This window comes from Pteronotus mesoamericanus, unplaced genomic scaffold, assembly GCF_021234165.1.
Source record: "Pteronotus mesoamericanus isolate MK-2021 breed Mesoamerican mustached bat unplaced genomic scaffold, CSHL_Meso_final scaffold_232, whole genome shotgun sequence".
Taxonomy (NCBI): Eukaryota; Metazoa; Chordata; class Mammalia; order Chiroptera; family Mormoopidae; genus Pteronotus; species Pteronotus mesoamericanus.
In genome coordinates this window covers 10,456,201-10,471,530 of record NW_026555311.1, presented here as the reverse complement: position 1 = coordinate 10,471,530, position 15,330 = coordinate 10,456,201, and the positions used below count along the sequence as shown (strand labels likewise).

At 32.4% G+C, this 15,330-nt stretch overlaps 1 protein-coding gene across 1 annotated transcript in view; it reads right to left on the bottom strand.

The window, feature by feature from the left end:
* Positions 1 to 15,330, bottom strand: part of TACR3 (tachykinin receptor 3) — a 66,658-nt gene that overhangs the window by 40,454 nt on the left and 10,874 nt on the right. Inside the window, exons 2-3 of the mRNA XM_054591829.1 lie at positions 5,389 to 5,577; positions 2,992 to 3,142 (exon numbers count right to left, since the gene is read on the bottom strand). Of these exons, the coding sequence (XP_054447804.1) occupies positions 2,992 to 3,142; positions 5,389 to 5,577 (340 nt within the window). The remainder of the gene's footprint in view (positions 1 to 2,991; positions 3,143 to 5,388; positions 5,578 to 15,330) is intronic.

Genomic DNA, 15,330 nt, shown 5'->3' with positions numbered 1-15,330 from the left:
ATTTTTTAAAAATTAAATTTTATTTTCAAAGACCTTATTTATTTTTAGAGAAAGGGGAAGGGAAAGAGAGAAAGAAACTTCTATATGAAAGAGAAACATCAATTGATTGCCTCTCTTATGTGCTGCAACCGAGGACTGAATCTGCAACCTAGGTATGTGCCCTGACTGGGGACAGAGCAGGCAACATTTCACTTTGTGGGGCGATGCCCAACTGAGCCACAACCAGTTAGGATGGAACTACAGATTTTTAATATTGATTTTTGGGCTCAAAAGTCTAATATTTATAATAATATTTCTAGAAATATTAACTTATTTCTCAAAACTAGTATTTAGTCTTTTTAATATTTAGTGCTAGCTAGAATGACTAGTATTATTTTCAAACTGAGTATATACTTAGGCAGAACATATGTAAGGATCAAGTGGGGATGGTTAATGATCTGAAAGTTTCATATTAGTTTACTTTTTAGACATGCTATGTTCTGAATATCTTAAACATGTAATTTATTTCTACTGGCTGTCCTTCGAAGTATTTTATCTACAAGGTTTGAAATTAAGGGCAATGTCTAAAGACTGCGAGAGAAAGAAATGAAAGCAATATTTCTCAATAGTTGCAAAGCTCTTTTCAGTGACTTGACTTAAATTTTTATTTATTGTAGTTCAAATGCATTTGGGAGCTCAGTCAACATTCACTATTTTATTACTAGGGGGCTAACTCAGCATTTTTCATGGAGTTGTTGTTTTTCCCAACAGTCAGAGTAAATTAGCACTATTGAAATCAATACTCTCTTATTTTATCTCTGAAGTCAAATCTGTAATTTCAAAGATGTATTTTCTAGGAGACAGGACATAATTAAATGACTCATTCAGGGTAGAATTTGAATCTTTGACCTATGTAGGCATGTCAAAATATAAATATAGCATAATTACCAGAAATAAATCTGTTCCAAACCACACCAAACAATATTTTAATTTCAGATCAAAAAGAAATTAAGAAAAGAGCTAATTTTGAAAAATTAAATTTTTGTAAAAACTGAGTGTTCCTTTCAAGAAATTGATGTTTATACCAATAAGTGACTGAAAGAACTGTAAGGATAAGGTAATTTATTATAAGAAGTCCATAGCATAAATGTCATTTTGTACTATTTCAATCTAGAACAAAATCTGAGAGAAAGACATGAAGAATGAAAAATTTAAATGTCTTACTTTTTTTGAAATATTCTAGAAGGGTCACACTTTCAATTTATATTGATATTTATACTTTAAAATTGTAGAGTAATGAAATCAGGAGGAAATATTTATGCCTTACTTTCATCAGTTGTGTAGAGGCAAAAGCAGAAATATTTCCTCTTGTTTTTGTTCCCCTTGGGACTCAATGCAAAAATAAAAAAAAATTTGTTAAATTTTTATTTTTTCCTAGAAAAATATTACAGTATATGAAGAAAAAGAACTATAATCTACAATTACTGAACTTATTTTAATTTGTCTAGGAGGGAACAGGGGAAAACTGTTAAGAAAAAGATGTGTAAACCAATAAAAAACAAAAGACAGGAAACGAAGTTGGTAATAGGCAGAGATTATTCTGAAATACATAGAACATCACATCAGTTATTTAATGTAATGATGCCTAAAACATAGCTATAAGAAAATATCCCCCCAAAGAATATCTTTTAATATAAACAAGATGTTACAAAATGAGTGCTAAAATTACAGAAGAGAAAAAGAAACTGTTCACTTAAGACAACCAAGTTATTGAAGTTCTCCTAGTTTAAGGGTTCTTAGGCACTGAAAGCATAACTTGGTTGTTTAGAAATAAAATTATAAGGCGTTTTTTGAAAGAAAAATATTAGAGGTTGAAATGAGTAAATTGATGTGGAAAAGATCACATGTAATTTTTGTTTTCAAATACTAGAGATCATGATAAATTGTTAAGCAAACATAAATCTTGTCTACCATTATTTGTCAATAATAGAAGAAAAACATATTAGTATTAAAAGAGTCCATTTTCTACATTATATTTTAAAAACCTGATTGACTATTGTTAAATGAGTGTTTGTAGGTAAGAGATTTTAAAATTGTTGAGTGTTTTATAAAGGTGGTGTCCATGTAGTTGGTAGTTCTATATAAATAAATGAACCATAAATAGAATAAATAATAATTGGCATTATATGAAAGCCTTATCCATGGAAAAATCTCTTAGATTTGCATGAGGTACACATCAATTAGAGAGAGGAAGATGGAACAGATGACCCCAATTGTTTTTAACTCTTTTATCAAAAATTTCACTCACTGAGTCACATAATGGTAGTTTGAAAAATCCTTAATGAAAAATCATAGTAAAATGTCTATATAATAATTTAAAAGGGTTTCTTGTTTAATGTGAATGTTCAGAAATAGGCTTTATAATGCCACCCAACAAGTTGTAGAAGCATATTAATACAACTCTTATCTTTTAGTCAGACATACAGGATGGCTGTGCAGAAACCAGATGGGGGGAGAAAGAGGGGCTAAGTGTCAGGAAAGGGGGGAAGGAGGGATAGATAAATGGGTATTAGGAAATTATTTCACATATTAAGATAGATGTTATTGTTGGGATCAAAGAAGCTTCTGGAAATTATACAGTACATCAGAGGCATTCTTTTCCATAAAGGACAAAGGTAGCTAGAACTGCAGAAATACATTCAACTGGGACTCCACTTAAAGTGACATTTCAGAAGTTTCATGTGGAGCAACTGAGAATACACTGAAGAAGGTAATAAAAAGCCTTTCTGTAGGGAAGTGACTATTCTATTACAGACTGATCTTGCACGTGATCAGTGGCTTATAGAAGACAAGAAGGAAGTAAAAGAAAAATTAGATTAAAAGAAAGAAAACAAAAGTAGAAGCAAAGTGTCAAATTATATTATACAGAGTTAAAATGCCATAAGTAGGTTTTCTCCTTCTCTGATGTGCCACAATTTATACAAACGCTTTATAAATTATACAGAACAGTACCTTTCTTTTAGCCTTGAGTTGCTCATGATACTTGTCACAGGTATCTCCTGGGATCTCTCCTCCCCAGAGAGTGATTCCAACGATGGTGTATGTGATGCCCATGACGAGCAATGGGAAACAGTACACCAGTATGATGACAATGATATGGTAACTGAAAGAAACACACACACACACAAAACACATGCTGAAGAGCATATTGGGATGAAATAGAGGGACTTCAAATTCCTACTGTTTTAAATCATGATTGAAAATGCCAAAGAATATTTCCACATTTTTCCTAAGTTTTTATTACACTAAGCCATTGACATACCGTGCTTTTGTCACCTACAGCCGTCCAGATGCTCCCAGTTGATCTTTGTCAATCTTTACATTATACTCAAAAACCACAGCTGAGCTGTAGTGTTCATTTAAACTACATCTGCCCCACCTTGCCTAGAGATTCAGGATAAATGCCTTTTCTCTGCATGGTAATTGTTGAGCTAACCTAATTAAATTTATCATCAGAGGAAAAGAGAAGGGGCAGAATAAACTAATCAACTGACAGATATTTTCTCCTATGTACAGCTATTTTACATATCTCTGTGACATTTATTTATACTAGAAATAAATTGTTTTTCACCCAAATGAAAAAAAATGTTACCAGATACTGTGAGCCACATTGAATTCACAGGCTATTTGACTGTGATTTTAAAAATCAGATAAAGACATTAATGTATATTTTTCCAAAGTCAGGCACACTTGATTGCATTATTAATTAGGTAAATAATATACAGACATGTCAGTCACTACAAAGTCATGACATTATAAATTGTCAAAGTAAACTGTAGGATTTCATAGCTTTCAATAAAAATTATAAGGAGGCAGTTAGGAAGGAATAGAAGGTAACCAATAATACAACAGCACAATTAGAGTTTGCATAAACTTCTGTGTGGCTACCACTGTTTTAGTAAGCCTTTACAGTAATTCAAGGATTTGGTATACTAATCTCAATGCCTGTTTTTTTTTTTTTTTTAATAAAGGGAATTAAACCTCCTTGTCTCTTCATTTCCTGATATTTTATAAAGTATCTATTTAATTTCATGGGGAAGTGATTTAGTCAACAAATAATGAAATTTTATTATTAATTTTATTATACAACTAAGATTTATTAATAATAATGGATAGAAAATAGTTTAGTAACTGCTGTTTGCTTTTCCTTCAATAAAAAACATCTAATGTTCCTTAAAAACTGGACTTTTGGTGGAGCAAATTTTGATAAAATGACTGCTTTAAAAGATGATCATTATATTTGTATTATTTGTTATTTTTAAGAGAAAAATGGGGACATTTAGATAAGAATTGTATTGAAATGAAATATAAATGATTATAATTAAAATGCAAATAAATTGCAATTTTTCTATTTGCATTTATTTTTGAGAAATTTTTAAATGAAATTTATTGAGGTTATATTATTTCATAAAATTGTATTAGCTTCAAGTGTACAATTCCATAATACCTCATCTGTATACTGCATTGTGTGTTTACCACCCAAAATTAAATCTCCTTCCATGACTGTATATTTGACTCCCTTTACCCTTTACTACCTTACCCCGCCTCCTTTCCCTCTGGTAACCACCATACTGTTGTCTGTGTCTATGAATTTTTGTTTGTTTCTTTGTGTTGTTTTTCCATTTGTTGCTTTCAGTTTTATATCCACACATGAGTTAAATCATATTGGTCTTGACTTTTTCCTGTATGAGTTATTTTGCTTAGCATGATATTCTCAAGATCCATCTAGTTGTTGCAAATGGCAGTATTTCACCTTTTTTAAGGTGGGTCCAAGGTATGAACTGCTAGATTCTATCATATATTATAACATTCTTATTTTATTTTCAACCTAGTGTAGAAGTTTCTTTAATGTTAGAACAAAAGAACACAATAAAGAAACTACCAGGACTCCCCTTCATTGCAGCCAGCCTTCCTTTTTTATTTTTTTAAGATTGGGGTTTATTTATTTACTTTTTATTTTATTATTTTTTGTTGTTCATAAAAGAACAATCCACACATTTGGGCTTTAGTTCCTCCATCCTCACTCCTTCCTCAATCGATGACAACCCTACCCTTTTTTGGATATTGCTTTCATCTCCAATGAACATATCATCACCTGTTCCAGGAAAATCACCAGAGCTGCTCAATATATAAATCATTACATTTTTCCAATTATAAATCTTCATAATTTACACCACTTATTGACTATATCACATTGTATTATAATATTTTAATGTCTCTTTTTTCAAATAATGTGTGAGACTTCGAGGGAAATATCTATGTCTTATTTGTATAACTGTTGCTCCTAACCTATAGTTCTTTAAGTATTCAATAAATTAAATTGAAAACCATAACAGAGGATTAACTTACGTGAAATGTTGTTTGGGACCTTCTGGCCATCGCACATAGCAAAGAGTACGCCCCGGCATGACTTTGATTTCGGAGTACAGACACTGAGGGAAGGCAAGTAGGAATGCTAGAATCCAAATACTGCCGATAACAATCTTGGTTGCTGTGGCAGACAGTCTGGGTTTCAAGGGATCAATAATGGCCATATACCTATATGAAAAAGAAAACAAAACCATTTTGTCAGTCTCTTGTTAGCGAAGTTTAAAAAGTAGTTTTAAAGGTGTTTCTGTGGCCAGGGCTCTCTCTCTTCTAGTGAATAAGGTGATAAGAATTTTGCTTGTTTAGATGCAGCCCAAAGTGATAATTATGATAGAGTCTTTGGAATCAGATAAATTGAGGTTCAAATCCTATTCTGCCACATTTTGAAACCCTTTTAAATCTCAGCTTCATTATTTTATAATAGAAATAAGAACATTCACCTCTCATGGGTGAAGCCAAGGTCAATAAAAATAATGTAAGTAAAAGGTATTATTTGATGTTGTGCTTTGCATATTTATGAATTTATCAGGATTCATAAATGTCTGTTGATGGAGATGGAAATGTCAGGATGTAAATGGAAAGGTGAGAAATAAGTGTTTAAAATATGAATTTAGTACTTTCAAGACCTCCATTTTTTCTCTATATGTTTCAGTTTTTGAAAGAAAATTCTAGAGACAATGTGGATGATAACTACATGATTGACAAAGATGAGGAACCCTCCAAAGGATATCATCGACATTTCCATCTAAAAGTACAAAGCTCAAAAAGAAACTTTGCAGGTTAGAAAAGATTGGCAAGTAATATTCAAAGTGATGAAAAGCAAGGACCTACAACCAAGATTACTCTATCTAGCAAAGCTAGAGTAACACTCATTTAGAACCTAAAGACTGATAAAGAGCTTCCCAGACAAGAAAAAGCTAAAGGAGTTCATCACCACCAACCAGTATTATATGAAATATAAAAGAGTCTTGAAGAAAATAAAAAATATGAATAAGAAAATCACAATAAATACATATCTATCAATAATTGAATCTAAAAAACAAAATAAATGAACAAACAGAACAAAACCAGAATTGTAGGTAGAGAATGTTTTGATGGTTGCCAGGTGGTAAGGGTATGGGGGATGGATGAAAAAGGTGAAGGGATTAAGTACAAATTGATTGTTACAATAGTCATATGGATGTAAAGTGCAGCATAGAGTGGCCAAAGAAGATACACGCATGACCTATGGACCTGGACAGCGGTGTGGAGATTGCTTAAGGGAGTAGGTGGGTGTCTGGATGGAGGAGGGCAAAGGGGGAACAGTTGGGATAACCATAATAGCATAAACAACAAAATATAATTTAAATTAAAAAAAATAAAAGTATGAAGTTCAGGGTTCAGAGAAAGATGAATAAATCAAGTATGATTGAGACTATGCCTTCCTGTTAACTCCAAAATTAGAAACATACTACATCATGAAAATCTGCATAGTATCTATCTATATGACTATATGTAATTTTTATAAAGATATATTTGAGGCTCTAAAAACACACTTACCTATGATTTTCAGAGTGCAGTTATTTTGGGAAACTGTTTTCTTAAAGAGTTTTTTAAGTATTTATTTTTTAAAGATTTTATTTATTTATTTTTAGAGATGGGAAGGAAGGGAGAAAGAGAGGGAGGGAAACAGCAATGTGTAATTGCATTTTGCATGCCCCTGCTGAGGACCTGGTCTGCAACCTGGGTGTGTGCCCTGACTGGGAATCAAACTGGCGACCCTTTGGTTTGCAGGCTGGCGCTCAATCCACTGAGCCGCACCAGCCAGGGCTATTTTGGGAAATTGTTAAATTTCTGAATAATAGAGCAGAAAATAATGTAAAAATTAATTACATTTTTTGCATTTCTAATAATAAGTCACATTATATTTTATTTTTACTATTGGCCATTTTGTGTTCTCAAGTATATATTGATTTATGCAAAATTTCCAAAGGCAATACTTTTATCAAAGAATGAATATTACTTAAACCAAAAACATTTTAACTTTAATAATAAATATTTCATAATATAGATAATTCATTAATTTATTGCTTTGTGCTTTTGTAATTATTAAGCAGAATTAGATCTTCAGTAGGTGTATAGGAACTTATCTATATACTACTCATAATAACTTTAGTTGTAATTTATTTAAAGAGAATATTCTTAACTTACAATGTATGACAGTTAACAGGTAAAAGTGAATGTTGGATATAAAAACAATTATAAAAATTGTACCTTGGTAAAAAAATGAAAGACTTTGAAGGCTTTTGGTAGTACATTGGTTTAAGAAAATAAAGTGAATCATAGAAAGAATATAAAATGAAAACTGTTTATAATTCACTTCTCATGGCTATGTTGATAAAAATAATAGCAACATTTATTGTTTACTGATATTACAAGCAATTTATTACATACATTATGTTCATTTGATGAAAGAAGACAGATTTAAAGAAATGAAGTAAGTCCTGGCCAGTGTGGCTCAGCTGGTTGGCACATTGTCCCATAAATTGAAAGGTTGTGGGTTCAATCCTGGTCAGGGCACATAACCAGGTTTCAGGTTCTATCGCTTGTTGGGCACATCTATGAAAAGGCAACAGATTGATATTTCTCTGTTGCATTGACTCTCTCTCCCTCTTTCTCTCTCCCCTTCCTCTGTCTCTAAAAGCAATAAAAAAAACTCCTCAGGCGACGATAAAAAAAAGGAAAGAAATTAAATAAATTGTTCAAAAATGATTCAGATGGTAAGAGCCAGAATTCTAAACCAATTCTGTCAGCCTTCCAAGTGTGTGTGTGTACACACACACACACACACACACATACACACACACACACACACACAGATTACGGCTTTTAATATAACCATTTATGTAAGGAATTGTGAAAGAGAGGAAAAATATATAAGGTAGATAAATGCCTTTCCAAGAATCAGAAGTTGCATTTTGCCTTATGAATCCAAAGGCATTTATGTGCAACTTAAAAAAATAAAAGTCAAACATATAAAGATAGAAATTGTAGCTGGGCCTGTTTCCACTGCAGCTGATTGTAAGTCACCACAGTATTTCTCATTGTATTGAACTGTTGTTTTTTTGGGTATTTCCAGTCAACCATAGTACTTGCCAATAAATTTTCTTTTACTGAACTATTTCTCAAACTCTAGTATAATCTTTTGCTTTTTTGCTAGCTCTGGCATTTATGAACACAATTTAGATATTTAGACAGTTGATTTTCTGGAGACTAAAAAGAGAAATTGAGTGACATGAGCAAGATTAGAGTCCTGTACAGCCACTCTAGCATGGATAATTCAAAATAAACTGCAAACTTCTTATAATTTTTTTAGCCAATTAGTCTTATGATAGAGAAATTTTTCACTGACAGGTAGAATATTATATGGAAACAATTTACTGGTATATTCTCACTAACACTTTCATAAAACTAGAAATTTTGAAACTTCAAGCTGACAGTTTCGTGACTTCTGGTCTGATCTATCATTTATTCATTCAGCCAAACATTTATTGAGGGCCTGCTGTGGTGTTCCAGTCATTGCAGTGGAACAGCAGTGAGGAAAGACGGCCTTCCCAGAGCCCACAGCCTAGTGAAGTAGATAGATATTAATCAAGTAATCTCACCAATAAATGTACAACTTCAGATATGGTAAGTGTTAAAAAGGCATGATATATATGGTCATGGGAATGCATTTACTGGGAAAACATATTTAGATTGTGAATCAGTCTTCCCTAAGAAACGTCATTCTGGGTTGAAAAACTGGAAGGATGAAAGGCCAAGTGGCAGACGGGGGAGGGTTGCAAAGATTCTTCAGAGAACAAGCGTGTGAAAAACTCCTGTGTTAATGGTGGATTTTTACAGGTTGAATAGTGTCTCCTTAAAAAAGATGTATAAACTAGTCAAGGAACATGTATGAAGGACCCATGGACATGGACAACAGGGTGGGGGTTGATGGTGGGAGCAGGGGATGGGCTGAGTAGAGGAGAGCAAAGGGGGAAAGTTGAGATAACTGTAACAGAGTGACAATAAAATATTTAATTAAAAAAAGGTATGTTGAAGTCCTAACTCCCAGTATCAAAGAATGTGACTTTAGTTGGAAATAGAGTCTTTATAAAGGTACTCAAGTTAAAATGAGGTCATAAAGGTGAATCCTAATCCAGTGACTTGGTACAAAGGAGAACTTTGGAAACAGAGAAAAATAGATGGGGATCACCATGTGAAGAGAGAAGATTGTGTGAAGCATTACAAATGAAGAAATGCCAAAGACTGTCAGTAAATCCCCAGAAACGAGGAAGAGGAAAGGAAGGATTTTCCTTCAGCTTTCAGAAGGAGCTTGACTTTTACTAACACCTTAATTTCAGATGTCTAGCTTCCAGAACAGTGAGACAAATATTTCTTTTCTAAGTCATTCAGTTTGGGGTACTTTGTTCCAACAGCCCTAGGAAGCCAGTATGATGAGTCCGGGTGAAAGAAGCATTATTCACTTGAGTGATTAAAGGCCAATGTAATTGAAACACAGAAAATGAAGCAGGAAAGTGGTTTGAGACAGAGTAGTAAAGCAGGTTACAATTTCTGTCTTATGGAAAGTAATGGAGAAGATTCATTCGGATTTTAGTCTGGGGAATGGTCTGAAGGATAGAAAGCATGGAAGTAGGGAAATAAGTTACCTGGCTATTGTTTTTGGTTTGGGTGGGAGATGATTGGTGCTTGAAATAGAGTGTTGCTACAGGAGACTGATTTATGGTAATAGTCTGAGAAAATAAAAAATGATGAAATGTTGCAAAAGAAGTAGGTACAATTGCCAGGCACTGCTGAAGACCAGCTTGAAATTAGTGATTAGGAATTCATTGTGGTATTATTATTTCCTATTCTGTGACTCTCCTCAGAAACGACAACTTGCTCAACAGTAGGCATGAAGAAAATGGCTGACTAAGCTCATCCAGATAAACATCCTTTGGACCTTGAGAAGAAGTGATCAAATCTCACATTCAAATATCAGTACTTTATTCTTCCTTTAAAGAAATATATATCTTTGATTTGTCACATTAGCTTTTCCTAGGGTTTTTTTTTCTGAGCTTTTTGCTATTATTCTTCCCTCACTAAACAGATTATCAAATATTTTAGTCTCCTGAGTCTGATTATTTCATGAGTGGCAGCTAAGATTTGATTGATTCTTACTGTGCCAATTAGAACATCACCTGAAAAAGTTTTAAAGTCACTTTTTATTTTCTTTTATAGAGGCTGAAATTCTCAGAAGCATCCATTAAAAGCCCATATTTTTAATAATATTTTAAAACCAGCTTTCCTTTTCACTTTAATATCAGAGCACTTTGCTTTACCACTTGCTTTTTTCTGATATAATTGAGGTCTTTTCTCTTTAATTTGATGCCTTTTGCACAACATTATTTTTGATATAACATTACTTACATTTTCCAATTGTTCTTGGTATCTGGCATTATTTTTTTTTTTTGGATAACATTTTTAATAAACTCTGTTTCTGGATCTTTTCATGCTTCTTTCAAAATGAAGACAGAGTGCAGTCTTCTGATGTTTACTTGATTATATTAACCATACAAAGAATATTTGTCTGAAATTATATGAGTTCTAGTGTTTTCTGGTTTGATTCTGGCCACAGTATACAATGTTTTAGTCTGTAAATCACAAATATAAAATGCTGTCTGGCCATTGTCTGTGCAAAATAAACATTGGTTGCTACAGCTGCTCATGGTCCATAAAATTTCAACATCTGGCCTGTGGTGCTAGAGCATATTTTGCTTTGACAAATCACTAGAAATACAACCTTTTTTGAAACATCAATTTTTAGACAAATTTTATTGTGCACTTTTTCATAACTTTTAAGTGACTTAAGAATGACTCCATTAATTAATTAATTATAAGTATTCTCAGTGAATTTTGAAGTTAATGAGTATTTATGAAAGTAAACCTATATATAAACATTCATAATATGTACACATATAATAGGAACTTCAAAGTATTATCCAGTAAAAAACAGATCACTTGTTCATTTACTCAAATTTTTTGATATGAAGAGAATTTATACACTGACATTTGAGGAAAATTATATTTAAAGAATAAAGTATCAAAATGGTGAAAGTATTTGACTTCATTGTGTATGCTTTCAATTTAAATTTAGTAATTAGGTTATCTATTCATTTATTTACTTATTAAATACCAAGTGTTTATTTTCAACTATTTCTTAAATGTCAACTATTTTCCAGAATTGTGTGACATTCTTTGTCTATACTGATAAAGAAAATAGATGTTGTTCTTAACCTTGTGGAGTCATAGTCTAACGCAGAAGAAATACTTTATTAAAATAGTCAGAAAATACATAAGAAATTATTACCTAAATGTCCCCTGGGGCAACATTGCCTCTTGGATATTAGGTTAAACGTTCCTTAGAGCTTTAGTGTAATGGTCTGTGTGAGTTAAGCACACTCCCGCATGATAGCTAAAAATTTCTACCTGAACTATTTAGTGCCCTCTGTTTTCATTCTTTAATCTATATAAAAACACATTTATCTCACCCAGTGTGTACCTTGATACAAATTTGTACTGTCACTTGATTTCCACAAGAAAGCCAATTATAGAAAGCATTTCAAATTTAAAAATTTTATTCAATTTGCACATTCAAGGTAGGAAAAAAATACACCACCATTTTTCATCCTGATGGTTCCAAACTTGGCTCTCTTCTCTTTGTTATGTTCACCTTATATTTTGTCATTTCCTAAAATCCTACATGCACAGTGAGTGATCTTGTCATTAAGAATCCCTTGAGAGGTTTAGCCCAGTCTCTTATTTCCCCTTTTGGTTAGTCTGTCTAGCCCAACTGGGAATTCTCCTGAATAAAATTGTTCTCATTGTATACACTGTGATGTTATGAAGAAATATACTATTAATTATAAAGTATAAAATAGAGAATTTGATCTAATCTCGGGTATACATTGAAGTGATGGGAGAGACATTAGGTGTAGCCTCCCAGAATTGATTAGCATGAAGGTAAGATTAGAAGATAAAGTGAAACAGCAAGTCCTAAGTTTGGAGAAAGTGTGAGCTATTTGAAGAACTAAAGAAGGCCGTCTTCTCTACAGCACGGAGGTGAGGGATAAGTATCAAATGAGCTGGAGATGTAGGTATTATGCATGACTTTGTCAATATAATATATTCAATATAAATTTAGATTTTCTTTTTTTAACAATAAAAGCAATAATTGTTAACACATTAAAAGTTTCCTATGTACCAGACACTATTCTAAGAGCTTTATATAGAAATCACTAAATCTTTAAATTCTAATTATTTATAGTAACTATAAAATGATTTAAATATTCTACTTTATTGGTGAACAATGCATGAAACAATTTCTCCTCAAGATTTCAGACACAGGTTTAAAAGTGGTTTTCTATACCGATAATATAAAACTTACTGCTAAAGATTATTTTCTGCTGTTTCTACTATCTCTGATAGTAATAATTAAAAAAATCAGAACATAATAGATTTCATTCATGAGATATTATAAAATTACAAATCACTTTTTTGAAATTCGGTTTACTGTGTCATCTCTATATTGTCTCAGAAACTAATGGCAAGACATTATATAACCTTGCATATATCACTTCAAAAGCACTTCTTTCACAAAGTCACTTTTATATTATCAATCATATATTAAACACTTAATTTTGTTAAATCTTAATTCCCTATAGAAAGTTTTGAACTCTTACCAGATTATGTTTGTAGAAACAATGCCTTTATTAAAATATATTTAAAGTTCAAATTTTCTATAAATATTTCTAGTATTCAATGCTTTATAGAAATAAACCAAATTACATTATAGTGTATAGTATACATAACTATACATGATATTCTATTTGTATATAAGGTAATATGCATACAAAGTCCTCTTTCATGGCAATAGAAAGGAAATTTAATCCAGTTTCATTTCATTTTATATATGGAAGAGTTTTTGGATGAAGAGAGAATTCAAGAGGTTGTCCAAAGTGGATTTAGAGAGAATAACAACTAAAGAAATCTTCAAGTAGTATGAGTAATTATGTTTTATAATAATTGGGTAAACGAATTGAAAATTTTAAACAGAATTGACTCAGGACACTTGCCAGCTTTAGTCAAATGTATGGAGCTCTCTAGTGTTTAACAGGCATGAGAGCAGTCTTACATCACTGTGGATGGTTGGCGCAGTTTCTGGAGAAAGATGAGTCACAGTTCTCCAGGGATACGTGGATTGTCTTTGGTGGTATTAAGGTGTTTTGTTTTTTGTTTTTTGTTTTGCTTTGTTGTTGAAGGTAATCAGGAATAGAATGAGTGATAATTTTGGGGTAAATATAAAGACTATAAACTTCCAAATGAATTGTTGAAATAGATGAAAATAGACTCCTTCAAAACTTTGAGATTCCAAATTTAATCAAAGGGAGGTTGTCTGAAAGATCATTTTAATCAGAATTATGACAGGAAACAGACTGATGGGGACAAGCTAGAGTGTTGAAAAGTGTACATGTTCAAAATAACTGTTGTAACTCTGTATAATTTGCAGTTACATATATCAAATGGTATGACTCATGTATCAAATAGCTTGGAGCCAAAATTCCCTTCCATCCATTAACTTCCCCTATAATCATTTGGGTTCCCTTTGCATACATCTTCTATGCATGTGATTAAATGAGGCTATCTGTTATAATTGTCATTACAAGTCAGTAGTTCTGGCAGATATTTTTCTTAATTGAGAGCAACATTAAGAGTTCTATGAGATTGAGTGGAAACAATTTTATATCTACTCTCCCACAGTATGAATGCTTTGGAAGAAACATGAATATTACTAATACATATAAAATATGTTTATGTTTCATAAATTATTTTACTCTTGGAAAACTAGAGCTACTTTGTGCTCACTGTAAATATTATTCATATGTACATATGAGTTATTCTGAATCTCTTACTTTTTCTCAATTCCTTTGTACAATCATCAATCTTATCAGCCCACTTTCTGACATCACCAAATATGTTCCTTTTTCCCTTCCAACTATCAATGCCTTGACTATTCAAACATTGTCATAATGGGTTTCTCTGATGAATCTCTTTTCCAACTTTCTTCACAGTGTCTTCAAAGTCCTCCTTCGGAAACATTTCACTGTTTCTTCACTTCCAACAGGATTAACTGTGATTCTGCATACCCTTTACTACAGTGATGCTAAATATCTTACTCTTTCTTCAAACTTACTGTATTGTATCAGTCAGTGCTCCAGGAAACACAAGATACACTCAAATCAGAAACTGAAGAGAGTTTAATAAATAGGTCATTTACAAAATTTAATAAAGAAACCATTTACAAGCCCTATTTTACAAATGATTAAAGGAAGCCAGGTTCAAATTAATATTCCTAAGACTAGCAATAGCAAAGGGTGGGTGTCCACCATCCCAGGCCTGCAGGATGAAAGGATCCTATAATCAAAAGAGAGGTGAAGCCTTAGGAGAGAAGCTTGTGAGAAGACATATGGATACAGTTGGGCTTAGAAAACTTGCAGCAATTATGAAAGGAAATTGTGGTAGATATACCCTAAAGTTTTCCTCCTCTTTTTTGCCCATCACTTCCAGGTGCCTCCCATTAGACAAAGCCAAGAAGAGGCCAGAGAGCAAGGGACCCCATCCATGCAGTTAGTCCACAGAAGTAGCTGACCAGGTGGGAAGGGGTCAGAAAAAGAGTGGAAGAGATAGAGAGTAGATCTGAACTAAAAGAGGGAAATGACCCCCATAAAATATCCTTTAACAATTTCACATTTTTCACATGATAGTTTCCTTGCTGAAATAATTTCCCTCTTGTTCATTATTTATTCTAAAGTTCTACAACTGGGTTCTACAACTGAGCTCCACTCA